This window comes from Heteronotia binoei, chromosome 13 (assembly GCF_032191835.1).
Source record: "Heteronotia binoei isolate CCM8104 ecotype False Entrance Well chromosome 13, APGP_CSIRO_Hbin_v1, whole genome shotgun sequence".
Taxonomy (NCBI): domain Eukaryota; kingdom Metazoa; phylum Chordata; class Lepidosauria; order Squamata; family Gekkonidae; genus Heteronotia; species Heteronotia binoei.
In genome coordinates, this window is record NC_083235.1 from 29,640,866 (window position 1) to 29,668,352 (window position 27,487).

The 27,487-nt window shown below is 44.9% G+C and overlaps 4 protein-coding genes across 6 annotated transcripts in view; all 4 read right to left on the reverse strand.

The window, feature by feature from the left end:
• Positions 1-27,487, reverse strand: part of LOC132580966 (homeobox protein Hox-D3-like) — a 124,660-nt gene that overhangs the window by 88,178 nt on the left and 8,995 nt on the right. The window contains exon 1 of one of the 2 annotated variants that reach the window (XM_060251958.1): positions 11,413-11,781. The exons of the other annotated variant lie outside the window; for it this stretch is intronic. The gene's annotated coding sequence lies outside the window, so the exon portion shown is untranslated. Of the gene's footprint in view, positions 1-11,412; positions 11,782-27,487 lie in introns of those variants that run through there. 2 annotated transcript variants of the gene reach the window in all.
• HOXC5 (homeobox C5) lies at positions 15,847-17,820 on the reverse strand. Its single transcript, XM_060252418.1, has 2 exons — positions 16,796-17,820; positions 15,847-16,074 (listed from the first exon to the last, which is right to left on the reverse strand). Exons 1-2 carry the CDS (start codon positions 17,310-17,312, stop codon positions 15,860-15,862), a joined length of 732 nt encoding a protein of 243 aa, XP_060108401.1. The 5' UTR covers positions 17,313-17,820; the 3' UTR covers positions 15,847-15,859.
• HOXC6 (homeobox C6) lies at positions 20,895-22,892 on the reverse strand. Of its 2 annotated transcripts, none has more exons than XM_060251964.1 (2): positions 22,228-22,892; positions 20,895-21,287 (listed from the first exon to the last, which is right to left on the reverse strand). In XM_060251964.1, exons 1-2 carry the CDS (start codon positions 22,625-22,627, stop codon positions 20,977-20,979), a joined length of 711 nt encoding a protein of 236 aa, XP_060107947.1. In that variant the 5' UTR covers positions 22,628-22,892; the 3' UTR covers positions 20,895-20,976. The 2 variants fall into 2 exon arrangements, with proteins under 2 accessions (XP_060107947.1, XP_060107946.1); XM_060251963.1 differs by having other exon boundaries at positions 20,895-21,311.
• HOXC12 (homeobox C12) overlaps positions 24,662-27,487 on the reverse strand; it is an 88,268-nt gene continuing 85,442 nt past the window's right edge. The window contains exon 3 of the transcript XR_009556104.1: positions 24,662-24,678. The gene's annotated coding sequence lies outside the window, so the exon portion shown is untranslated. The remainder of the gene's footprint in view (positions 24,679-27,487) is intronic.

Sequence of the window (27,487 nt, forward strand, 5' to 3'; positions counted from 1 at the left end):
GATACTCCCCCGCCCCCCCCCCAAGGCAACTGCAAAGAAAATGCTTGGGGGGGGGGAGGGGGTGTCTGCGGTTGTCTAGGAAGATCTTCCTAATTGCCTTTTAATATCAAATGCGTATTTGAATCCGTTGCGGGGGCGGAGGGGAGACCCAAACTATTTAGTGAGTTATGTTTTGAGTCTGCGAACAATGGCGCGTTGTGCTTAAAGAGGAGCCTCGTTATTTGCAATGTTTATTTTTTTTCCCACCAGGGTACTCTCAGTTTAATCTTTCACAGTGTAATAAACTATTATCTTAGTTAATCCCAAAGGTGAATCCATCAAAACCTTTTAATAAAACGTTTATTAGTTCCAGCAAGTCTGGGAAGCCTGTAAACTGTAAGTACAGTGCAGCAGGCGGGACTTAAAAGAAACTCGGGCTGATGGGCCGGGAGCGGGGTTACATATAAAAGAGGGGTGTGTGTGTGTAAATATCTCCCAGCTGAGGTTGGGGAGGATAATTTTTCAGCACGTGTCAATTGCAGTTATCATTAGTCAAGGCCACAGAAGCCAAAGGCGCTGCAGAGCTGGACAAGAGAAATCTCAGGAATGATATAAAAGGACCCAACCAGGCCTCTTGGATGGGGGTCAGTCGTGATAAGACATCCCATGCCTTGCTTGGGAATTGGAAGGGGGCCGTGGAGGAGGCACTGTGCTTTTTCAATGCGAGGTTCCTCCCTGTCCCCCTCCTCAGATTCAGGACCAAAACTAGTGGGGGCAGGAAAGTGAACAACTAGACTATCAACAAGCGTCTGCTGGCAGACACCAACTGCGATAGGATGACACCGGAAGACAAAAATTAGTCGGTGGAAGGATCACCCAGCAGAATGACAGTTACGAGTCCTCGCAGTCGTAATGCTAAACGTCGATCTTTTCGTCTCCATCTGAGCAATCTGTTTGGAATACATGTCCGCTATCAGGTGTAAATCTATCATAAAACATGTTCAACACACCACTTGATCTGCTTACACATGACATAACCCAGCAGCTTTGAGCGTGGCCTAGGATCTGTCCGGCTTTATCTATTTTCTCATCAGCATAGCAAAATAATTAATTTCGACTGTCCGGTCTCCTTCTCAAACGAAAGAACACAGATATAAAACGCCGGACTGTTCTGAACAGGTAAACGTATTTCCCTATATCGCGGCCCGTGAGGCTTTGAAGTGCGAAAGATGAAGCAAGAGAATCACAAAGGCGAAAAGACCCTGTTTGGTTTTATGAAAACCACAAACTTGAAAAGCCTGTTGGTAAGTCATTCCCTACAATTATTGAAGCAGTGGTGTTTTGTAGTAGACTGGCTCCCCCCACCCCCTCCTCTAAAATAGCTCTCTAGCACATATGAGACCCTCACACATATATTCTAGAAAAAAGAAGAGTAAGAGCAGACTTCTGCCAGGTCTTTTTACAGATAGAGAGAGAGACAGACAGACAGACAGACAGACAGACCTTCATGGAATGACCGCGTTCTACGGTAGGAGGTATACACTCCACCCACTCAGGCCCGTAGAGTCCTAGGTAGCTGGGTAAAAGAGACCCATTTTCCATCTCTTTGTTTTCTCCTTTTAAACATATTATAATCAGATGTACTAAAGGCCTTTTATCAACAAAATGCGCTTTTTTTGCGGTGCCTGTAGAGGTTTGGCTCTCCTCACTCCGAGGCAGGAAGCAGATTTACAGTGTGTGTTTGTGTGTGCGTTTTGTTTCTCTTTTGACAGCAAACCTCCTAAGGCGGCGTACATACCTCAGCGGAGATGGTAAAACGGGGCTGTTTCTCTCCTGCCCTGTTGTGGCGTTATACCAACGTCCAGAGAAGAGGGGAAAGTTCCCTTCCCTCCCCCCATTGTTAATCACAACAAACGATCTCATAAACCTCAATCTGGGAAGATAATTTAGAGTTCTTCTCCCCAATCTGAAAGCCGCCTCCGCCTCTCAGCAGCCTCCCCCAGGAAGTGGGGGAGGGGGAGAGCCATCTCCCACGGTTCTGCTCAGCGCCTCTGCTTTAGCTGTCCTGTTTAGCGCGAAATAAAGTTACTGTCCGGAGGACGAAGGCTGGTCCGCCCGGCGCATCCATCTTCGCTAGTAAGGGGGCTCTTCCAACCTTATTATTTGTAGCCTCAGAGAAGTCGAAAACTGCAAATAAACTTGTCTAGGAATCCAGGCAGGAGATAGCAAGCGTTTGTTTAAAACCAAGACGAACGCAATCTCTCCCCACCAGAGCACTAAGGGAGTTTATGGCGCTCCCCATCACCACCCACTTTCTTCTTCTCTCCCCCCCCCCCCTTCTTTCCTTGTTGTTTCATCTTTTCACAGGCACTTTTGAGGAAAGGAAGGGAAAGCAAAGGGCCTGTCCCAGCGGCGGAATTTACAATCTCCCAGCCCCCCATCGCCCCCAGCCTCCACTTCCTGTGATTAGACAGATCAAACCGGACACCTACCTGCGTTTACGACCCCCTCCCTTTCCTGCCTGGGAAGAGCTCCTGTAATAAAAGTCTAGCCACCCGTCACTTTGATTGGAGAGGTGGGGGGGGGGGAATTGTATTGATGATAGTATACCACCTGGTGAGACACAATTGGAAGGGGGGCTAGGATAATTCTAGGGAAGGGGGTGAGACATCGTTTTTGAAAGTGGGATTCCTCTAATACTAGGGTTTTCCCCCCTACTGCCCCTCCTCACTCCCACGACCGAGCAAGAAACAAAGTTTCCTGCCCAGAGGGAGGGCTACCGCGGATGAGCGACTGGGCCGCAGTCAGACATACTTCAAGAGGCTTCCTAAATCTCTTGCAAATGCTTGTAGATTACATTACAGTTCATGTTACTGTTTATGTTACAAACTCCAGCAAACGCTGATCCTTCTTGGGACAGAAAATAAATACTAAGGTCAACAGTAGTGACTGGCTTACCACCCCTACCCCCACGTGACTGATCCGTCCTTGGGTCAGGCATAGGGAGAGATCTGTTCTTGTCAGGAAATTCCAGGCACAGCCTTATTAATAGCTAGACAGATATACATCTACAAGCATCTGTAAGCGTCCATGTGTTTATATCCAAGTATGCAGGGATGTGCTTAGATTACTATACTATACTATACTATACTATACTATACTATACTATACTATACTATACTATACTATACTATACTATACTATACTATACTATACTAAAGATACGACAGACAGTACAGGAGAATGGACTGGATGTAGCTTATTAGTTTCTACTTCCTATAAATTATTCTCCCCTCCCCCCATTTTCTAGACTGTAAAAAACCAAGGAGGGATATTAGACACATGGATGCATGAATAGATGGACAAATAGGTTTTTCCCCTCCCCCAAAGATGACAATCTGCAAGTTGTTGTTGAGTGTTGTGCAAGCATTGTGTCAGTTATGTTCTTGAGCGTTGTGCAAGCATTGTGTCAGGATTTGTGGGGCAGGGTTTTGCCATGGACGTCTAATGTGCCACCAAGAAGGACTGCAAGGGTGGGGGGAGAGCAGCGTGTTTACCATTCTATTGGGGTAGTTAAGACCGGGATCTGGCCGAAGAGCCAGAAACTGCAAGTCAAGCAAGCCACAATCATACAAAAATCGATAGCTGGGAATTCAACTCTTGACCGAATGGAAACGCCATTTGATAGAGAAGCCCTTTCAGAACCGGATCATAAATCAATACAACCAACGTATCAGTCAATCAATGCAGTTTGCACAGATGCATGTTATGCTCCTCTTACTTATTCTTTCCTTAAAGAGGAGATAAAATCTAATATATTAAACAATCTTTCCCCAACCTTGCCAAGAAAAAGGCAGTTGAGATCTAACGGGAACTATTGAACTCGGTGCAAACAGCTAGGCCGCTTTAGCCCTTCTGTCTTTCCAACTCACTTTTCGTCGAGATTACTCAACCCGTTACAATATTTTAAAGGAGAATATTTTCGAACACCCTCCCGCAGATTCATTAATATTCTCAATGGGTTTCTTGGAGAAGCAGATTCTTTAGCGTTCTAATTTATAAAGCACCCAGGGGAGACATACAGACAGAACTCCATTCACAGTATTCTCATATTGGAAAGCCGAAAAGAAGACGATTTGCCAATAAAAGCTTGTGAGTTAAAACGCATCTTGAAACGTGCATTTTCCCAAAAACACTTTACAGGCCTCCTTAGTGATAAGATCCAGAATGCAATAAAACTCTTCTCACACCCAAAAAAGGGAAGGGGAGGCGGGGGGGGGGGAAACCCTTCCAGGAATTGAGAACTGCCTACATGTCCGCCGAGGCAAATAATTCCGGGGGTTAGGTGCACACTTAACTTTGCAACCCCCAAAAGAGCAAGGGTACCTCGGGCACCCATATCCTAGATAGATTTCCCTAGAAGTGGAAGTGCTGATTTTGCTGGAACTCCGCTTCCATAACAGTTCGCATTTTTTTTAACAAACTGAATTGCAAAATGTGTGCATGGTATGGGGAGGGAGGGAAGGAAGGAAATCGAGTTGTCGCCAAAATGCGAAAGTTCCCAATTTAGAATCCCGCCCCTTGAATTGTTAAAGCGCTCCTCTACCTTGTCTCGTGGTAAGGTCTGGCAAAGTTCATCAGCTACCATAGCTTCAAAGGGCCACGCCACCTACTTCCCCCAGATATTGGGCCACCAGCACTTGCGGTGTGATTCGGGAATAAACATTTAGAAAGCGTTTTCTGTTCCCTGGGCACGAGGCGCAGCCTACGGATCACCCTTGGCGAACTTTGTTCAGCTCTACAGGCATCCGCTTGGAGCAGCTTCTGCAAGCCAAGTTTGCAGGAAGACTCCAGTCTTGTTCCAATGAAGTGTCTATGGGCTGATGTTACCGGGCTTCAGCCTACAGAACCCTGGGTAAATTCATTAGTCTTACAATCTTCTTTCTCTCTTTTGGATCCGGTAATGCCTGATGCTAGTCAAGATGCCTGCAAAGATCGATTGTCCCATGCAAAGGCCACCTGGCTTTTCACAGCCTCGAGAGCTGCTATTGTTTTGACTGCACCTCTCAGATCATTCCGATTTTTCTTTTTAACTCCCTATTATTTTTCCCCGATAGATCAGACAACCGAAGTTTTCCCCACTTGGTACTGGGCTCCTTTGTTATAGAGCCCAATCTCTCCCCCCCCCCCCACCCAAATCATTCAGACAGAATTTTAAGGAGAATGCCCATGAATTACAAATATTTCCAGTGAAAGAGCACAAGATGAATAGTTAAGCATGATGATCTATTCTTTCTACCTGTGGCGGAACATGGGATGTATTTATGGTTCATTTAAAAGGAGGGAGGGGAAGCTTTCCACAGTAATACAATTTTTAAGTCCAAATAAAATATCAAGCTCTGACTAATTAAAGTTGACTAGATTGCTTGGTGGTGTGTGTGTGGGGGGGAGGGGGGAGGATGGATATGTGGCAGACGTGGGCGAATGTCACATTGCCTCTGTCAGTCAAAACATGTTCTCCTCTGCTTGGGTCTGTATACATAGATCATCACCTACGCGTGATTTCCTCTTCTGGATTGGAGAGCTGGGATCACGTGGTCCCAGCAGCCCGGGCATGTTCCCAGTCATTTTGGAAATAAGTTTTGATTTCACACAAGGGCACAAATCTTCTCACTACCTTTCCATCTTTCAGGGGAAGAAAGGTCAGTTCAACAACAACAAAAAAGTATCAGCCACCCCCAAATATCCATTATGAGGAAACAAAACAACAACAAAAAACCCTAGAAAGAATAGAGTGAATGGATGGGGGAAGGAGACTCCAAGCTTGCCATAATCATAACTCCTCAAAGTAATTGCTCCCATTGTATAGATGGAATGCTCCGCGAAAGAGCTTTTCAGGATACGTGTGCCGAAGTTCTCCCCGTGCGTGTCAATAATAAGTGAACTGGAAACCAAACGGAAAGTCTCTGGGTACAGATAGATATGGATATAGATCAATCGATCTTCCTAGCTATCAGCAAGGAGGATATCAGAGATCAATAAAAAAAACAAGGTCCATGTAATCCAGCATTATGTTTCCAAATTGATATTCTAGGACCCACCAGTAGAACACAAACATGTGGGTCATCCGCTAAAGCTTGTCGTCAGCATCTGGAAGAGAGAGACACACTTTTTCGTTCTGCTGATAGAGGTTCTGCCTAGTTTTCATGGCTAATGACCAACTGGCACGTTTACTCAAGTGATCTGAGTGGCGTGGCCTTTAAAGCCTTAGACAAGTGCGTTCCCTCAGCTGATGTGGTAGATAAATATATGAAGTCAAACCCAAACTCCCTTGCATTGGTTTATCTATTGGGACCAGAGTTGCCAAGCGAAAGCCTATTTGAAAAGCCGGGAGAAAAGTAAGCTGTATGAAGACACTGATTTCTAACCTAAGCCTTGATCAACCTCTTGTAACTATGATTTCTCCATCTCACTTCCTTGGCTACAGAAACTGGACAGATTTTCATAAGCACGTCTCTCTCCTCGCATGCATGCATACATGGCATGGAATTCTTGAGCACCCTATATAACAGAAACACTCAAGTTTAGGATCTAGGTGAAAGCATTTTGAATGTCCAGCAACGGAATCTTTCTCCATACGGAACAGGGCATGTCAACACCGCGCCAGCAATCACTATTCAGCCTGGCTTCACCGGGCTCACACCCCAAGAGCAATTAGGAGGAACACCTAGTTCAACTAGCGTTAAAGAAGCTCAACCGTCGAAGCGCCTTGGGGCAGTGCTGGAACTTCTCCCCACCGGAGCACAATGGCCCGGCGCAGGTTCAGCTGTTAGTACATGTTTGCGAAGGTGAAATGCCCATCTTGCCTTCAAAGGAATGCCACGTTGTCCAGTTTAACTGAGTCATTACGATCGAGATATGCAAAAGCTTCAGGTACCATTTATCTCTTCTACAGGGCATCCTCGTTGCGTTGGCTAGGGGTACAGCCATCTTCCACTACGATGTTGGAGTTGTGTAGAGATTTAAAGCGTCACAGGGATAGGCATTGTGAATAGCCTTTTCCGTCGAACGCCTCACAACCAACTCCTTCCAAAGGAGCAATACCTGGGTTACCGCATCCTACAAATCCAGGTCCCATTTCCCTCCTCCCTCTTATCCATTATGGTTCCATCTATTGACTTAATTCAGACTTATGGTTCCATCTATTGACTTAATGTGCGCCCAGCTATCTCCCCCCTCCCAACCTCCCCATGAGTGGACGCAAGCGCGGCATGGACTTTCCCCCAAGAGGCTTCTAGCTTCACATTGCACCCTTCGAAGTATGGCACATGTGGAGAAAAGCGAAAAGACGCTTGCCAATCAGTCCCCCTTCCTGCCAAGACGAGTTCAGCTTCTGCAGAACAGATTTGGGTTCCCAAAGGCGTTTTGGGTGGTCAACCCAGTAAGTTCGGTTACCGTGGTCCAAAACAGTAAGAACTGGAACCGTAAGAGGCTTTTGTATTTGTTCGTTCGTTCATTCATTCATTCATTCATTCATTCATTCATTCATTCATTCTCCAGATGATTGAAAGGCGTCTGTGAAAATCTCCTCCACGGAGGAACAAGGACTTGCCTCGCTTCATTTCACAAGACATTTCCGGTAAACGAAAAAGAGTCATTGCAATCTCGATGGGCGTTCTGTATGCAATACGGATTGCTGTTGTGTTCCCGTGCTAAATATTGAAGTAGGTGAAGAAAATGCTCTTGCTGTAGGTCTGTGAATGTCTGCAACAAACAAGTAAATCTGGTGTTCTAGCATTTAACCACCTGAAATTCTGTGCAATACATTGAGAGTATGTTCAAATTCTTCATTTCCACTATAGGCAAAGTTCTGGTCCACAAAAGGTTCCCTTACATACACACATACACACATACAATATTCCCTCTAAGCTGCAGAGACTTGTGAGCAAAACTTCTACTTTGTGAGCTACTGATTTCAGAGCTGTGAGCTACTGCATAAAATTATTGTGCTCTGGGGGCATTTTTCTTGAGCTAGGACAAAAATGTGTGGGCTAGACTAACTCAGCTTAGAGGGAACACTGCACACAAAGGTGTCCAAACCCTACAGTGGAAGGCAGGTGTGTGTAGCCATGCACACGTATATGCCTGCAGTTTACATAAAGTACAGGCACAAATACACCCTCTGGCAAAATTCTGAAAGTGTGGTTCTAACTAGTTTGGAAGTAAATGAGCGTCTTTCATTCTTGATCTCTCAGCCAATGCAAATCAAACCAGATGAAAATAATTATAAAGTTGGTTCCAAGAAAGGTGTTTTGTTGTGAGTAAGCCAGAAAGTGCAATGGATAACAGCTCCCCTTCCTTTTGTATGTGTGTAACCTTTTCTCCAGGATTCTGCCTTTGCTGCTGACTGAACATCCCAGTCCACTAGTCTTTATAATTTAAATGCTTGATTTTGCTCATATTTAAGGTCCTCCCATAAATATGTTTATTCAGAAGTGCCTTTCATTATTTCTCAATGGATTTAAAGTAAAAACAGTTCAATCAACATTGTTGATTGGTCTCATTGTAATGCTGTTTTTCAGGAAGTCCAAGGATACTTTAAAATGCGGTGATCCAGGATTCCAAACTTAGACCAGTGAACACTGGAGATGAGTATGGCCTACAGCAGGGAGTCCCCGGAAACCTCAATATATATATTTTTAATTCTCTATTGTTCATGCTTAAATTCAGTGTTAATCTAAGTGCTATATAATACAGTTAGTTCAACATTCCTTTTCTGATGTTCACCAAGGGAACATGATGTAGGAAATTTTTTTATCATCAGTACAGAATGTAAACAAGTCACACAAAAAAGGTTGTAGGGCTTTGGGGTGAACTTGTAAGAAGCACCGAGAAACTAAAACACAGAACCAAAGAAAGAGTAACCAGAAAAGGTAACACCATGTATCAGTCAAGTATCCACCAAGTAACCCTAAAGCAGAACCTTTTCCTATAAATCGCTTCTGTCTTCCTTGTTGGCTTTGTAGGTGTGTAGGTGTAGCTATGCTTCTTAGGGCTTAACAGGAAAAAAATAATGAAAGGCCTATTGAGTGCCTTCATGAGTGAAATTTGATCATCACATGTTTTCCAGGTATAAATGGGAAAACTAGAAACACAGGGGAGAGGGGCAGTCTCCAAACTGCCATTTCCCCAATGAAGGAAGCATAGACACCCAACATTGCTCTTAAAAAGCTTTTTTAAAAAAGCAAATTTGTTTTCCTGCCCTAATATATATCTCCCTTTGTTCTAGGAGACACTTATCTCCATTTTCTTGAAGATGACCGAAGAATGAGTTTTACCTTCTAACATAGGTCCAGCAAGTACTAGATAAACCAACTGCCTACCAGGCCTATCCTTTCTAGCAATACATTTGAGCATACTTCAAAAACTCTCTGTAAATTTGAGCATACTTCATATCTCAGTAAATCTTGCAGAAGGCTGCCTCTGTGCTCCAGCCTCCCTCAAAACTGTTGTCAGCTTCTCAGACCACCTCAAGAGTCTTCCACTGGTGCTTTGCTTCATCAGTGAAGCAAAACCTCCAAAACTCATGATGCCTCCAGGCTATTGGGAATTTCTCGTGTTGCTGGGATAATTCCACTGACGAGGATACCTTGATATTTTTGGAAGGGCCAAAGAAGACCTACCAATGACATTAGAATATGCACACAAAAGTGAATGTGAAAGCTCACACCTTGAATAAAGCTGTGCTGGTCTTAAAGTACTCAAAATTTGTTTTACAGTTTCACACCAACACAGATGCCCACCTGGATCTATGAGAATATGTAACCCTACATTTCCAGTTGATTTCAATTGAGGGTGTGAAAGAGGTGTTGAATTAACCCCACTGGAAATGATCATATGTCACCACTACATCTGAATCCTAAACCCAACTGTACTTTTAGTCTCTCTCTATGTCTGTCTGTCTCTGGCCTACATCAACTGCAACTGTCATTGCAAAAAGCCTCAACAGTTCTAGTAAAGGCAGCTCCAGCAAATCTCTCTCTGCCTTTCTGTCTGAATCACTTATCCTCCTTAGGATGACAAAGGGTGAGAAAGTCTCCAGGTTAGACATGTATCAACTGGGTGGGAAAAGGAGAGCCAAAGTGTTGTAGCATCTTAGAAACTAGCTGGGTTATTGTGATATAAGATCAGCCCTGGGCTGCTCCATAAGTGAGCCTCACTAAAGTGAATAGACAATGTGGGGAGATGAAGGAATAATTGAAGAAGCTCAAGGATACAGCAACAGCATGAACACTGGCCTTTGCATAATGCTTTTTGAGCGTGCAAGGCGCTTTACACCCAACAGGATAACGCCCTAAGGCTGCACGATCTTGTTATCCCCCCACCCCAAGACTACATATGAGCTGAACCAGAGAGACAGCAGGGGTTGCCCCAGGACATCTAAGCAGTTTATGAAGGAGGCCAGGATGGAACCGAGGATGTCCTCCCTTGTGGCTCAGGGAGTTTTCAAGGTGGGAAACTGCCTCTGTGACAAATACTAGAGCACACACACCCTGCCTCTAGTTTTCCTTGGGACGATGAGAGGACGAGGGTCAAAGGGAAGGATCTGAGAGAAGACCGAGGCTGCTTTTGGAATTCCGATTCACACACCACGCGGAGGGAACAGCTCCTGTCTGCCGGGAAAAGTGTTCTCTCCAACTTTCCTTCCCTGCCCTCCATCCACTTTTTCCTACCGCTCGGCTCTCCGGCCTAGCTCCTGCCTTTCCGGTGCGCCTTCCTGTACCCTCACCTGCCCAGACGCCCAAGAAGCAAACTTTCCAGCCCAAGCCAATGCGCATGCACTTCCCTTCCCACTCATCCACCTCCAGCCCCCCCAGCCCACCCTTTCCTTTTAAAGCTACCGGTGTCCTCGTGGGCGCCTCAAAGGATCCGGAGCCGAAACTTCTTGACAGGACTTTCTTTTTAGGAACAAACATGGCTTTTAACCCGCCCCCTCCCCTGCGGTCCCCGGTACGAATCAAGCCTTGCAGAGAAGTGTAGAAAGTAGATGAGGGGAGGAAAGAGGAGGCGAGTGAAGCAATCTCGGCCTCACCAGTCTCCTAAGCGTTGGCTCCTTATCTAATTTTCCACAAGCCCCCCGAGGAGGGGAAGGAGGGGAGGGGGGGGGGGAAGAGGTCTGATCTTTCTTCCTGATCGTCGGCGCAGCAAGACGGCGGAGTGAGCCAACTCCCCCGCCGCCGCCGCCACACGCACCCTCCTGACTCACAGCACTTTCGCCCCCCTGCCCCCGGACTCAAGGTGCAACTGAACCTCGCCCCCCCCCCCCCCAAAGCCCCGACAAAGCTCGAGATAGTGCTGAAAGCAAAGAGAGACGGAGGAGGGGTGGGGGGAGAGGAGGAGGTGGGGGGGGGAGAAACACCGAAATTAACTTACAGATCTCGCCAGGGATCCATTTGGGGGGAAGATGTAGCTTCCCCAACAGCCGCCCGAGCCGTCGTAATCCGCACTAACTGCCTTGTCCCACCGTCCCAGCGTTAAACAGCTCTAGCAGCTGCGATGGTGGACAGTTAAGATTATATATGATGTAAATATATTGTGGGTATGTCAGCTCCCCCAAACCATAAAACTTAGTTTAATGACACCACGTGCTCACCGAGAGCCATTCAGGGCCTTTGCTTTGGGCTATCCACATAAATAACCTTCAAAAGTTTTAAACTACTAAATTCACTTAGAAGCCACGGGTATTTTCGCCTAATGTTCTGAGGGAAAGGGGGGAAAGGCTTGGCTTTTAAAAGTCCTGGATTATTATTATTTGTTTTTCCCTCTCTTCTCTCCCCCCCCCCTCCTCTGTGTCTCTTTGAAAGCACACAAACATTGGGACTTTAGGTCTCTCTCTCTCTCTTCTTCCCCCCTTCCCTCTCCCTTCCTTTCTTGTTTGGAGGCCTTTTTTTAAAAAAGTCCCCACTGTGTTGACACGGATGACAGTGAAGGTAAGCGATGTTTCATTTCCTTCTTGACTTTGCAAGAGTTCTTTTAGGGAGGAGGGGGCTGGAAAGCAGGCAAAAAAAAAAAAAAGAGGGGAGGGGGTGAGGAGGGGGCTAAGGTACTGAACGCCGAAAAGCCAACGACAAGCCCAACAACCAAATTATTAATCAGTCCTGAAAAATTACTTTTTAAAAAGACAGGGATGGAGGCCCGAATAGTCCCCACGTTGTTCGCTGGATAAACGAATAATTAATCATAAGGCTGTGTGTACCCGGCTGGTTCGCGTTATGGTAATGGAAAAGTTTGGGCTGCTACGCGCGAAGGGTCTCTCTCGCTCGCTCCCTCTCCCCCCCCCCCCAAATAAAACAAAAAGTGCATCTGATTTTGTTAACCCTAACCTGTCAAGCCCAATTATTCTTTTGGCAGACTTCCGATTAAAAGGCAAGGCCAGGCCAAGATTTAAAGAATAATAGAAGGGGAGGGCAGAAGGCCTTAAGACAAAATAGATTAAAACAGATGTGTTAAAAAGAAAAGACACCTATAGGCTTAAGAGAAAAGTTACCTAGACAGGCGACTTCCTTTTCTGTGCCTGAGTGAATAGGTATACGCAGCTCTTATTTTCCCAACATCGGCAAGTTTATGTGTCTGAAATGGTCCTATCATGTGCTATATCATCTTGTTTCCTTATAAAGACGTAGTATGAAATAAAAGACTTTTGGGGGGGGGGGGTGGTAAAAAAAAAATGTATTTTACAATCCCAAAGGATAGCCCTGCATCAGACAAGAAAGTCTAGAGCTTTGATCTGGTTTTACCCTGCTTTTATGGACAGTTGATGTCTAAACAAACAAGCGAACAAACAAATAAAACGACAAATTGATTCAGAAAAGGGGAGGGGGAAAAGAGTCTTTGGAAAGGACAGTAAAATTGCAATTAAAGAAGCGGTCATCGCCTTCGCAACAATATTGTTTGATCCTGTCGGAGACTGCTCCATAAGAACGGCAATACTAAAAGCACTGGACTATTAGGAAGAGGACAGGGTGTGTAGGTCGGAGGGACACCATACCAAGTGGGAATTTTTTTCCTGGGAGACTGCTCCAGTGATGCCCTTAGAAGTTTCCCTCCTCATGAAAAGAAAGGTTTGTTTCCAGGTTCAGGAAATTGCTGCATTGTTTGGAACTTGTAAAGGAAACACTATAAAGGTTTTATTGAGCCATTTAGGGTCCCCCCACCCCTCCCCGAGTTTGCTTCTACTGTAAATAGTTCTGGAGACAGGCCAGGCATGCCCTCTGAGTATGTGAATGTGTAGGTGAGGAAGAGAGAGGGAGAGACAGAAAGAGAAAGAGGGGGGCAATGGTTGGTGTATAAGGTGAATGCATGTACGTATCTTGCTGAACACGAACAGCACGCACCAAAAATACGTGTGCAAGCTCTCTCCGAATGTCCATTGGCCCGTTCCCCTAGTTAAGTCAAACGTTTAGGTGCCTGGACACGATAAATATATAAGATGATATAAGCTGTTCTTTTAAAAGCCTTAGGAACCTGGGAGTGGGGTCTTCAAGCACCAGGAAAAATATAAGCAGATTTTCAAGAAGAGAAGTTGCACTTTCTTCTCCTTACAAAACATCTAAACCCGAGAAAGTTTCCCAAGGCGCCCTCTTGATAAAATCATCAAGAGTAGCCTGACCTACCCTACCGACCAGTCCTACCATTCTCAACTAATCCAATCGAGGACATTCCTGGAGTAAAACAAGTACCTTCACAAAGTCAAGTGGAAGTGAATGGGAAGTGACCCGGAGGTAGAACTGTTTACCCGACCCAGCGATTCTGTCCGGTGATTTTTTAAAAAAATGTATATATGGGTTTTTTGGCAAGAAGGTTTTCTTACTATCTGAACAATTAAGATTTGAGGCATGAGAGAAAGGGGAAAAGAAGAGAAGGAAACGTACCAAGTTCTTTGAAGGTCTGTCGAGGAACTCAAAGCTACGGTATACACACGCTAGGTTGCCTCAAGAACAGTTCAACATTTCAGGAAAGGCCCAGCCAAGGAAAGGAAAGAGCTAGTTTGTGAAGACAGTAGTGACAGACAAATGGAATATACACAGAGTGCAAAAAGTACTAGGGAAACAAGATTTACATTTGTCCCTACTCTAAGTTTATATGAAACTGTGACCGCCCCAATCTCGTGAATATTTGTTCGCAAATAAAAGCTTCCTTACGATCTTACTGATAAGCGAGACCCTTTGATCTGAAGAGGACTCAGGAAACCCAGAAACAGTGAAAGTTTGGATTGAGCATTTTGGTTTTTTAAGAATGGTTTCTATTCCCATTGGACTCAATGGGATTTGCCAGAGGTTCACTTTGGTTGAATTGTGTCTCAAGATTTTTTTTGTTTTGTTTAGCCTGACAAAGGGTATAGGTTAAAATCAAGACGATTTGCCTCCCTCCCCTGTACCTGAGATATTTTTTGAAACAAACCAACAGCCGAGGGGGGTGGGTGGTAGGTAAAAGTTGGACCAGAACCACTCAAGAAAAAGGCACCTTTGAAAGAGTTCTCCTTTCCGCCACGCCAAACCTGGCCTTAATTTGTTGAAGTATTATTTACGTTTATTCAATATGACAAAATATATATGTTCCATGGTTTTTCCACATATGAAATTACAACCAATAAATATATGGAATACAACATAGCGGAGAGGAATGGGGGACGTGACTAGGACAGTCTACGGGTAAACAAAAGGTGTACATTTGTATGAAAATTCAGCATATTTTGAGTCGTTGTTTTTGCAAGGCTAACATTAATTACGCAACAAATAAATACACAGGAATATTTAAGTCGAGAGACTTCCCGCTCTTCTCCCCTCCCCCCACCCACTCCCCAACAGTGCTTTAAGATTTTTGCACAAATATCTCCCAAGGGAGACTCTAAAGCAGATTTAATCATCGTCCATTCACTTTTTCTTTCATATGCAAATAATACAAAAATAAGTCAGTGAGGAGGGAGGTGGGATAATAAAACGAAACACACACATAAACACTCATTTCCTCCCCCCTCCCCCCAAACTCGTCTCTTAGCGAGTATATCCACCCTCCTCCCAACGTTTCAGGTTAAGTGCATCCAGGAAACCACATTCGTGGCCACTTCCAATCCACCTCAAAAGTAAAAACAGGGTCTCTCACACTCGGAACATGCTGCTTGGCCTCAGGCATATTTGCTCAGACGTAAGTCTCCATGGAGTCCGGTAGGACTCGCCGGCACATCCAGTGTGACCAAGGACTCTAGTTTTCAATCCCATTGGTCTTGGATAGGAAAGTCTGGAGGCATCTCCGAAGAGATGACTTCCGAGTTCTGGCGGTGGGGAACCGAGTCTTGAGGACTTTCTCCAAGTCCTGAAGATTTCCCCCTCTCCTCCTCCCCTCCCCACTTTTAAAACTCATAACTTGGCCTTCGGGATCCTTTCCTACGCTTAGGACAACGCGCTACTGGTAGTGATGCGGACGGCTGGTCAAATGTCACCCAACTTCAGCCCCGAGGTGGGCTGCGATTTGACCCAGCAGGTCCCCCAGTTTCCCCACCCTTCGGCAAGTTAGAGAGCGCGGCTGGTCAGGAGTCGTCCAGAGGAGCTTAAGAGTGGGTTCTACTGCAAGCTAAAGTCCAGGGGTGGGAGGGAGAGCTTTATTTTGCATACTAATAAGAAAACGCCTTTGTCTGATAGATTTGCCGAGTAAGAAGCTCAGTCCAGTCCGCAGCCCCCCCCCCACCCCACCCTTTCCCACTCTTCCCTCCAAAGGGGGGAAAAAAGTTTTGTCAAGGTAGGTTGCCCACTCTCCTCAACACGAAGTGACTCCCCCCATTGCCGCTGCCGCCGCCGCCCCCCGCCCGGTCCCAGGCTTCTACCTAGAGGGCTTCTTTGCTTTTCATTTTGGAATCTTTCTTCCATTTCATCCGCCGGTTTTGAAACCATATTTTGATCTGCCTTTCATTCAAACACAGGTTGTTGGCAATCTCTATGCGCCTCCGGCGGGTGAGATATCTGTTAAAATGAAACTCTTTTTCTAGTTCCAGAGTTTGGTAGCGAGTGTAGCTGGTTCTGGAGCGTTTGCCGTCTGCTTCTGAAAAAATAAAAGACACCGGATGGTTTTTGTTGATGTTGTTGTTGTTGTTGTTAAAAAGCACAAAACAAACAAGCCGTGAAGTTGTGTGCTTGTTTTTAGGGGGGGGAGTGTAGAAAAGTCTAAAAGAATTAGGGAGATTCTTTGGTTTTACATAGTTTTTAAAATCGTTTACTGGTAGATCCAGGGGAAGGGGATGTATTTTCCAATACCTTCTTGCTAAAGTTTGGAGTTCAACCTAAGGCTAGTCCCCCAAGGAAATTATTTTTTTACGCAGACCGCGAGAAAAGTCCCTCTGAGAAGGGAAAATTACACCTAGCTGTCCATTCCCTGGACTAGGAAAAGCCCACGGTTTATGGAATAAACGTAGCATCGTTTTTTTTAAGAAATCCGTAAACTCCCCCCTTTCAAGAACGCTCAGCCTTTCCAAGTTATTTCCCACCCTAAAAAAAAAAAAAAAATCCTTTCCTTCTTTCCTACCCAACCCCCCCAAACGGAATATTGCCTTTATACCCGTTTTGTTTCTATGATCCAATTATGCCGTCATAAATTTGGGCGTATATAGCCTCTAAGCCTTTTAGAGGACAGTTTTACGAGCAATTGATGCCTTAGTCGTAAAATTTACGACCCCAGGTTTTTTTTCCCCCCTTATTATTTGCCCCGTATGGCCTATAAAACCCAGGCAAATCCTGTGAAACAAAATCGAGAAGCGAAAGTTTACCGTGGCTCATGTGCAGTTTGGTCATCCACGGGTATATTTGTGGAGGCTGCTGGTGCTGCTGGTGCTGCGGCTGCTGTTGAGGCTGCGGCTGCCTGGGCTGCCCGCTAAGCTGGGCGGTCTGCCCCGGTTCACTCTTGATTTCCCCATTGCTCTTAGCTCTATCTTCCATCGGCGTGGAGGTGGTGGTGGTGGTGGCAGTGGTGTTACCGGTTTTCTGACTGTAAATTCCTGGGTTTAGAGAAGCTTGGTCGTCTCTGCCTAAAGTGTGCCCTGAAGATCCCATGACTGTACAGGAAGGTCGGTCGGGGTTAGTTCTGGGGGTTGAAGACATGTCCACACCGCTCAGAGAGTTGGAAGCCCCAGATGAAGGGAATGTAATGCTCAGATCCAGCCCACTGTAGCAATACCTGGATGGCTGAACCTCAGACACTGATCCATAATTCCCATAACTTTGCATGGCATAAGCTGGAACATTTGGATTTTGCTTATAGAACGAATTGGCGACGTAGGAACTCATGTCAGGAATTATATTTCCCCCCCACACTCTCTCTCTCACTCTCTCCCTCTCTCTTTCTCTCACACTCCTTTGATTAGGCTTGATTTGTGGCCCTTTTGAAGTTCAGGGTTTTTTGTTCTCTAAAGTGCAGAATTTATAGGTGGGGATTCTTCTTTTCTTTATTCTATGTGCGCTGCCCAAATATGGGATGTTTAAATAGAATCACGTGACGGTGTTGGCCAGTCATAAATTTGGCTTGATGACCCCAGGAGGTTATTGATGGAAGCCCGTGAAACGTATGTGATATGTTGGCATAGCGAAACCAAAAAAAAGGGGGGGGGGAGGCCCCACACTCAAAGCACCGAGACAATGAGACTATAGCGTCACCTGGTGCCGGGTCTGGGGTATGACGTTTTATAAAATACTACCCCTCTGTTTAACGCTCCAAGGCTTAAGGGTGTGAAACAACTCAATACGTACAAACGCCCTTAAGCCTTCCCAAGGATGGAAGGCGAGAGCTCAAGTCTCGTCCTCAGGGATTCGCACGGAGTTTTTTCTCTGTAAATGTAGATAATGTGAAATACGGCCGTGAACAGAAACGCGTGTAATCATATTTCTTCATATGTGCAGCCCGGATATGAGAAGCACGATTATGTTATGTACATATGTTGGGTGTGTGTTGAGCGTATGTGCATCTCAGCTTTATATAGGTGCCCTGGTTTAGATAAGAGAGCTGGGTTCGAATTCTCTTGGGTTGAGGGAGATTCCATATGGACTTAGACATGGGCTGTGTCACAGGCAATGGTCTCAGTAGGCTTTACGTGTGTTCAGATCATGTGGCTGGTGTTCATGTATGTGCAGTGCTCGCTTTACATGCATGCATGCATAATAGAAGTATGCATAACTGCTTTTTAAAAAACCGCTCATCCATATGCAGCAGGTGGGAACCTGGGCTAGATTAATCTCCTGGTCTTCGTGTGAAGTATCTGTGAGCCATGTTGATATCTGTGTGGCTACGTGTGCGTGTGTGTGTATCCAATGGCGGTTGTGAATCAAATCGGCCCGATCGTAAATCAACTTTTGTGCGGTGGGTGAATCAAATAAACACACACCTTGTCTCTCGTTTATATGGTCTGTATGCTGGCACGTGAGAAGCCTGTTTATAAAGCTCACCCCCCCCCCTTTTTTTGGAACACAGATAAAGGTATGTGTTCACATTTCCCTTGCTCCTTTCAAACACTAGAGTGGCTTTACCGGGCTAGTCTAGAGAAATCATATCCCTTTCTTTTGGGGGTTTTAAGAGGACGCCTGAGAACATAACAGGATATCTTTTCCTTTCACTGTAGGGTTCTAACCCCTGTGATGACCGAGTGTAAATTTAGTTCCCCTTACTTCTGTTTCGATTTTTACATAGCGTTCAAGTTGGGTTTGTATGCATGTGTGAGAGATTTTAAAACCTTCTCTAATCTGACATTTTAAATCTCTCGCACGGTTTTAGGGGCCTTTGTATAATCTGTAGCTATTTTTTAAGAAATAGCCAGGCCTGGAGCCAAAACGTTTAATACGGAGGAAAGGGATGTGTGTTTATGCGCCCATGTATACTAAAGATATATTTACTATACATCTTAGATAACATTTAAAATTTGAGTTCTCTGTCTTACACACAAGCTGGAAACAGGAAAGAAACAGAGTCTCTCTCTCTCTCTCTCTCTCTCTCTCTCTGTGACACACACATAAATACACACAGAGACAGAGAATACAACATGTCTACTGATACATACACTCCCTAAGACAAACTGGAAGGGCTGTGGAGAGGTGGAGAGGAGAAATCAACAAACTGTGCGGATGCTAGCTGGTCTTTTGTTTAATTCGGTTGGAGCCTCGGTAGTTTGATGCAGCATACCAAGAGGTAGCTGAGGCTCTCTAGCCAGTGGGTATACTTAGATTCAAAGATTTCCCTTTCAAAATTGTATCTATTTCTCAAGCGCCTGTGAGCTAAGCAGAAGGCGCAGGACAATTCCTGATCCAGCGACACAATGCAACATGAATGGGTGCAATTGCACGCTAGGGTATTTATTACTAACTTTTTTTTTTCGTGTCTGGGGGGGTGGGAGGGAAGGGTTTTCTCCCATTAGCCTGTTTGTTAAGCCGAAATGCATTTCGAAAGGGCTATAAGAGTTCCGCGACCATCCTCAGCTTGGCTTTCTAAGATTCCAAGGTCGTGGCGGGAAGAATAGAGGAATGGGTGAAAACATTTTGGGTGTGTGTGTGTTTGTTTGTCTCTATAATGTATTTTGAAAGAAGCATTTGACCTCGGCGATCGTGAAACCCTTTCTGCCTAGGCTATTTTAAATCAGAACGCCAGAAGGGATGGAAAACAGGTTTCTCCGAGCAATTTTCACCGCACAGTAAGCGACTCGAGTCTCGCCACCTTTGGGCGTGTTTACGCACCCACTAGACACACGCACACAGGCACAGAAAAGGATCCTAAGCGGATTTAGCCGAAAGAAAGGTCCAATGAACCCAGTAGGGTTTACTTCTGAGTAAACAGGGATAAGCTGGTAGGGAAAGGCGAAGGAAGATCCTGGCGCCCGGAAAAAAGGGGTTACAGGCGCCAGCATCTTGCGCCCGCCCTTCCAACTGGAGGGGGAGGGATTTCCCCATAAATTTCAAAAGCCATCCAGTCAATTTTAAAAATAATATCCAGTTTTTATTAAATACTCAACCATAGTCTTCTGGACGTGACCTTTATACATGATGTTAGAGAGTGTTAACACAAGAATTAATTCTTATTATTTTTTTCTCTTCCTACTTGCTCTAATTCCATTCACTTGATACTGTTTTGAACGTTTACAGTGCTAAACAGAAATATAAATACAAGAGACCACAAATACAGCTAAAAATATTCACACAGAAACTGTCACAGTTTTGTAGTTATGCATCATGACCCCAGGTAGTGTTTAAATACAATTAGTTTTACTCTGGAAAGGAAAAAAAAATGCTATATTTAGGTAGACATCGCTTAGAGACTTGGAGGGGGGGAGTTAATGAAGGAAAGTCTTTTTTCTCTCTCTCACAGGGCTCGGGAAGTCAATGGTGCCCACCACCCCAAGTGATAGTCATTGTTTTGGGGAGCGAAACTGCATAGTGTTCATACTGGCAGGGTTGGTTTCCAGTGCGGCCAAGAAGCGACCTGACAGGGCGGCCTTGCCTTGTTGTAAGCACGGGTTCTGTCTTAGGAGAAGACATGGAGGGGTGGCGGAGTAGGTAGGTGGGTGGGGGGTTGTTGCATTCAATACAGTAGTCCGTATGCAAAGGTAGATAAATAGGCTGGGGGGGGGTCAGGAGAAAAGGTGGGTGGGGCTGGAAAGTAAAGGGACTGGTGGGCTTCCTAGGCAAGAAAGCGAAGGCGGTTTGGGACCTGCTGTAGGAAGTGGGGCGCATCAGGGATGGAGAGGGGAAGGTGGGGGGGAGGGGAGAGGGCAAAAGAGCTTTTCTCTCGTCCACATCCGTCTCTCGCTCTCTCTCAGCGTCGCCCAGTGCATACATGGGGACAGTGGTAATAGAGGAATGGCACGGGAGGAGACCAGCAACGTGGGGACGAGGGTGGCGGAAGGGAAAGGGGGGACCGTGTGTGCTGGAGAGGAGGGGAAGGGGAACGAAGGGTGGCCGCGCCGTCCACGGTTCATTCCTTTGGTTTCTCTTCCTCTGTTTCTTCTCGCTTCTCTTCCTTGGCCCCCAAGCTATCCGCGGCCGCTCCAGCGCCGCCCCCCCCAGACAGGGTGGAACTCAAGTTGCTCTCTTTTTTCCACTTCATCCTCCTGTTTTGGAACCAGATCTTGATCTGGCGCTCAGTTAGGCAAAGCGCGTTGGCGATCTCGATCCGCCTCCGCCGCGTCAAGTAGCGATTGAAATGGAACTCTTTCTCCAGCTCCAGGGTCTGGTAGCGGGAGTAGATCTGACGCCCCCTCCTCCGGTCTGCTCCATAGCCGACCCCTACGGATTCGGAAACCAAACAAACTAAAAACCATTAGCTACAGATCTTGTCAAAAATCATGAACAACAACAAAAACATAAAAAAAAAACAACGAGGAGGGGAGGTGGACGGGTGTCCATCATCTGCCCCCAAACCCCATCCTTCAGGGCTCTTGTCTTCATTGTCATCCACCGGCACTCCCCCCCCTCCCCAAATCTAATTCTGTTCCTTAGCCCTGCTGCCCATTAAAACCCCGCAGCACAGTGAGAGAGGGAGGGGAGGCGGCTGGGGTTTAATTGAAAGCCTGTCCCCATCTTATTTGCAAAGATTCAAAATGTCTTGGCTTTAATTATTTCTCCAAACTTAAAAAAAAATCCAATTAGATCTTTCCTCCAACGTGGCTTTAATTACTAAGAAGAGACACTCCTTCTCACACACGATGAAGGCAAGCCACTCCATAAATCCCTATTTTCCAAACCTGTTATTGGACAAGACATTTTGCATTTTTTCCTCCCCCTTCATAAAAATGCCCTTGCTCACCTCTCAGGGATATATACATATATGTGGTGTGTGTATGTATATATATATGTACATATATATATACGGGGCACAGCATATAGAATATACTGGACTATATATATAAATACACACACTCACATCCCAGTTCTATTCTGTCCTTCAATTCCAACCCCCCCCCCCTTCCAAGAAAAAAAAATCAAAGCCGAATGCACTTTATTATAGATATTTTACACTCTCGAAGTCTTTTAATTAGAAAGAGCATAACAAGCCATATTTGCTTGCAACAACTTAACAAATAAAAGGCCTGTAGCGGCAACTGTGAGGAAGCTATATTATTGTTTTTATGGGGCCATAAAAAGTAGCTGAGCCTGTTCTGCTGGGGAGACGGTCGTAAAGATGGTTCAGTTTATTTAATTTATCTCTGCAAGCTGTAAAACTTACCACTGTGGGAGTTCATGCGCTGCATCCACGGGTATATCTGAATGCTAGTTTTCTGTTCCTGGGATGTGCTCCTGTTTTGATCCCCTGTAAAATCCTGTGCAATGGAAGTTTGTGTATTGTGTCCCATAGAATTTTGCCTGCAGCTAGAAAGCATGTCTTTTTCTTGATAAAAGGCATTAGATCCGTAATCATAGGGTCCTCGACTGGAGCTAAAGACAACGTTATCTTGCGGTGAATAAAAAGGAGATGAATAGATCCTGTTTTGAGCAACCGCGGCTCCATAAGTTGAAAAATGCCTTACAGGGTCATAGGCAGTGGAATTGAGAGCCACGTTGGGCAGCACCTCTTGACCACTGGTGAGGTGGCAGGACAACGACGGGTTTGTGAAATAGGAATTCATATCTTCCCCCCTATACCTGGCTGTATGATTTCTTTAATATTTATTTCTGTCTCCAGTTTGTAGTCTGAACTAGATTGTTATAGGGACGGCTCCACTCCAGGACAGACAAAATGACAAAGTCAGCTGACCCGTTGTCAGCCAATAGGAAGCTAGATGTCAAGACACGGAAAAATTGCTTTTGCTTGTGTTGATTCCCCAGTTGAAACTAAGTATGCATTGAAAGTAAGTCTCGAAATTCTAAATATAAGATGGTTTAGAAGAAGAAGGGGGGCGGAAGAGTAAGTGTGGTTCTGAGGGGGAGGGGTGGGAGAAAGAGAGGAGGGAGGGGCACAGTTGAAAGAAAGAAAGAAAGAAAGAAAGAAAGAAAGAAAGAAAGAAAGAAAGAAAGAAAGAAAGAAAGAAAGAAAGAAAGAAAGACGTTCTTTTTTTAAAAAAAAAATCACAATTCAAGTATACTTATACTTTTAAAAAATTAAATGATTGTAGGATATTTGGTTTCCCCCACCTCCCAGTGCTTGCTTAATATCTAGCTACCCAAATAGCCCAGAAATTATAGCCATAAATCTCAAGTGTGCATAAAATATTAAACCATAAATTCTCTTTCCCTCCACTAATTTACTGTTGGTCAATAAATGTGGAATCAAGTGCTTGTGTTCCTTACAGGACCATCTTGAAAGGGGGAGATGGAAACAGGATGACAACAGGGCAGATACTCTCTGTATGTGTGTCTTTTAGAGCATTTCTGTACTTCACAATTTTAAGAACTTTGCAGTCCCTTCCTCCCTCCCTCCCCTCCCCCACACTCTCTCATACCCAGCCACAACATTCTGAGTTCACCTTAAACCTTCTCTTTTCACACATTCTGACTGTTCTGTTTTCAATCTCCGTTTAGTGATTTTAAAGAGAGTTTGGAAACTGCTGGTTGAATGTTTACGTGTCCACCATAAACTGCCTTCAAAGCTTGTGTTGTTCATTGGCAATGGAGGGTGTACGAAAGAGCAGCTCGTGTTTACTTTTGTCCCCCAAGAAACCCTAAAAACGACCCCCACCCACCCACCATCCACCCACTATTTATGACTCCAGATCACTGTAGCTGATAAGACAACTTCCCTTGAAATGTTTCGTTAGATTAGAGAGGGGATTATATTTTTCCTCCCGCGCGGATTTGTGCCGAAGCACTAATTGAAATGAAGACAGCAAATCTAATTTTAATTTCAATCCAGCGCCATAAATTGTTCCTTCAATGTAAAATATACCTGCTGATCTGTAAATACAGCCAGACTCCTTCAGCATTCCACTGGCTGGCTATTTAAAAATTCAATTAGGGCGAGGAAACCTTGGCCTTATTTCCCATGGACTTGTTTGAGGACTTTTGTGTTGTTTTGTGATTTTAAAGGTAATAATTGGTGTGCATGAAATGAAATCCGATGAATATCTGGCAAAATGTAGAGTATTTCTCAATGGGTTTGCCTCTAAATGAATCAATACTTTTCAGATTCCTCTAAGGGGGAACATCTCGAGCAGATTTTAGTTGGGAATGAAGGGGAACACACAACCCTCCGCCCCCACCCCCACGCCCTGCTTTAACAGAAACCCGGATGCCAAAGGATTTTATGATCTTTTTCCTCTGTGCAACAAAGCAATCAATGGTAGTCATAAAACCATAAACGAGACTACAGCTGACAAAAAAGGGTCTCGAGGATTCATCTTGTACAACATTAAGCATTGCTGGAGTGCTAGTATGGGGGAGAAAAGCTGAAGTTTCCACCTCTTTTTTTCTTTATATATATTTTTTTAAAATGAGGGAACATAAAAAGACTGCAAGGAAGTATGGTGCTTGTTGTAAAGCTCAGCTCTCCCATTTGAAAGGGGTATGTCTGCTCTCCTGCAGCAACTGTCATCCAAACTTGTACACATTGCAGACAGGAACACAGGGCGCCCAGTATGCAGATTTGGGGAGATTCTGTCGGATTTGTTTTCGTTTCTTCTCTCGCTTGTTCAGCTCTCTACCGCATTATTGACAGTGAATCTAGGCTCTCACCCACCCACCCCTGCTTCTCTAGGAGAGGGGAAGGCACCATAAGGTAACCCCCACCCCTTACCCAGTCAGAGAGATATACATAACAATGTGTTCAGTGTGCCTTTACATATAGGCATGTGTACACATAGACAGTAGGTCAGGAGACAGACAGACAAACAAACATAGGACATCGAGAAGACAATGGCATTCATTCCAATCCAAATTGCTCTGAAAATCAGCGGTATTTATTGGAAAGTTTGGAAGACTTTTGTGCACAATCAACCCGAATTCAGAGCCCCACAGACACCTCCCTCCAATGAATGTTTGAGAATCCCCTCTCCTATATACCTGTGTGCTTGTTTGTATTTAGACTAGGCAGCAACCAACAACAAGAAGAAGAGCCTCCAATGTATTAATGAACAGACTCCTGGCCTTTGTGTGTTGGACGGGGGAATCTCAAGTTTGTTATACTTTTTTTTTTAAGTCCTAATCTTAGGGATTCAGGATTTTGGTCCAAGGGTCTGGAGTCTTTCATCCAGGTCCTGTTTTGGAGCGACCTGTGTAACTACCAAGTGACTTGGAGTGGAGAAAGCTAAGTGTTTTATTACTTTTTCTAAACAGAAGAGAAGATGTAAAAGTCTGGTGGAATTATAGGGAAGAGAAACAGCTGGCGAAAAGAAACCCCAGTATAGGAATGTTCTGCTCTTCAAATTTGGTTGGGTGGGAAAATAGGGGCAAGAAAATAAATGGATGCAAACAGGGTCGGGTACACTCTTCCATCAAGTGTTGTTAATGATTATTCTGCAGAATTGTGTGTGTGTGTGTATGTATATATATATACATATATTGCACTGATATTTTGTGTGTGTGTGTGTGTGTATATATATATATATATATATATATATATATATATATATATATATATATATATATATATATATATATATATATACACACACACACACACAAAATATCAGTGCAAGGTACTCCCCTCCTTTGCCTTTCTACCTCTGGGGGGATTGTGCAGGGAAATGTATAGGTCTCTTTCTGGTTAAATTGGTCTGCAAACAATTATGTAAACTCATCAGCAGAAGCAAGAACAGATGTTTTATTAAAACTGCTACACAACAGTGAAAATATGCGCAAGTCCTCGAGTAGATCTTTAATAGCAGTTGGGTCTCTCTCCCCCACCCCCCACGCTGCCCCCTGCAGTTAAAAAGCCCACAGAAAGCTGCAATAACATCCCCAGACTCATAAGCTGCTTTCTCTTTTTGTTTTTTACCCCGGATTTTACCCCACACTGATGTTAAGGGGGGGGGGGCATGCCTCCTTAGAATTCTCTCTCTCTCCTGTAATTAGCAAATTGAACTGATTTAAAGAAAGGCTCCAAAATGCACACTCAGCACATGTGTTTTCTATCCCACTAATTGCTGAAAGGAAGCAAGAGCAATCCTTGAATGTCCCCCCCCCCCCCCTCAGCAGCTTGGCACCTCCCCCCAGGAAGATGCTGTCCGATTTTGATTTTGTTTTAAAAATGGAGAATCCAGACCTGTTTGTTTGCTTGTCTGCCTATTTGTTTGTATCAAAAAGAGAGTGGCTTGAGGACGGGGTAGGGTTGGCGGTTAATGAGAAGGCGATCAGCTGAGACAGTTTGAACACAAGTGGAGCCCTTCCCCCCTCCCCAAGCTCCCCAATTTCTCGCCCAGACTGTTGCCTGGGTGTAGAAAACTGCTTGTCCATAAACGCAGGCTTTTGTGTCTGGCTGGGTTTAAATCTGCATCTAAAATTGCCCGGGGTCAACTGCATTTGTTGACTGTTCATGTGTTGGGTTAAACTGGCACGCTGGTTTGGGAATAGTTCGTTTTTCAGGAATAGAATGCAAAGAACTTCCTTCACTCACAAGCATCCCTTGCCTCTCACGTGCGCTCATGCATGTTTACCCGATGAATCTCAGCCTGTCCAGTTATGCCCCTACGAATATATACCGCTTGCAGAACAAAAAGGCAAAGTAACGTGTGGACGCGTTTCTATGTACGCGGGTGCGTGAGTGAAATGAGAGGCACACGTTTCCAAAGTGAGCGAGAAAGTGGTTCGCTTTCCCTCCCCCCTTAAGAAAACGATTTATATTCAGATATAAAAAGCACTGAAAAAGACAATCTACCGATAAAGCCAAATCACAAATAAGTCTGGCATGAGGTCATCCTCTCCAAAGGGCGGAAAACCCAGGCTCTTTCCTAGGTGTCCTGTGTAAATACACGTGGTGCCTTCAGCTGCATACCTCGTTGGAGCTGATCTCACCTTATATATGTTATCTCGGCCTTTTTCGACTTGACATTTATTACAGGCAGGAGCTTCTCGCCTTGTAATTATTTATTTAGAGCGTTTGCACTCGACTTCTCTCTGCTCCTACAGAACAACCTTCTTAATCAAACCTTGCTTCTGCCCGTAAATAACCGGGGGGGGGGAAGGGGGGAAAAGCCAACTCAGAATACTGGCACAGAGAAACGCCACCAGCCAATTGCGCCTGACGGACCTGTTTGCTTTGTTGTGAACCGTCCCTTCTATTACAGTAATTACGATTATTTCCAGCCATGCAGACTACCGATTACAACCTGAGTTGTGGGTGCCCCCCACCCCTCTTTTTTAAAAACACAGGCTTGCTGCCATTGGGATTTCAATGCCCCCCACCCCTCTTTTTTAAAAACACAGGCTTGCTGCCATTGGGATTGTAGACAAAAAAAAAATGCTTCTCAGAGGACGAAAGTTTAAGAGACGGCCAAACAAACCATTTCTGTTGACAAAGATACACACAGAAAGAAGCAGTAATCATGGCAAGCCAT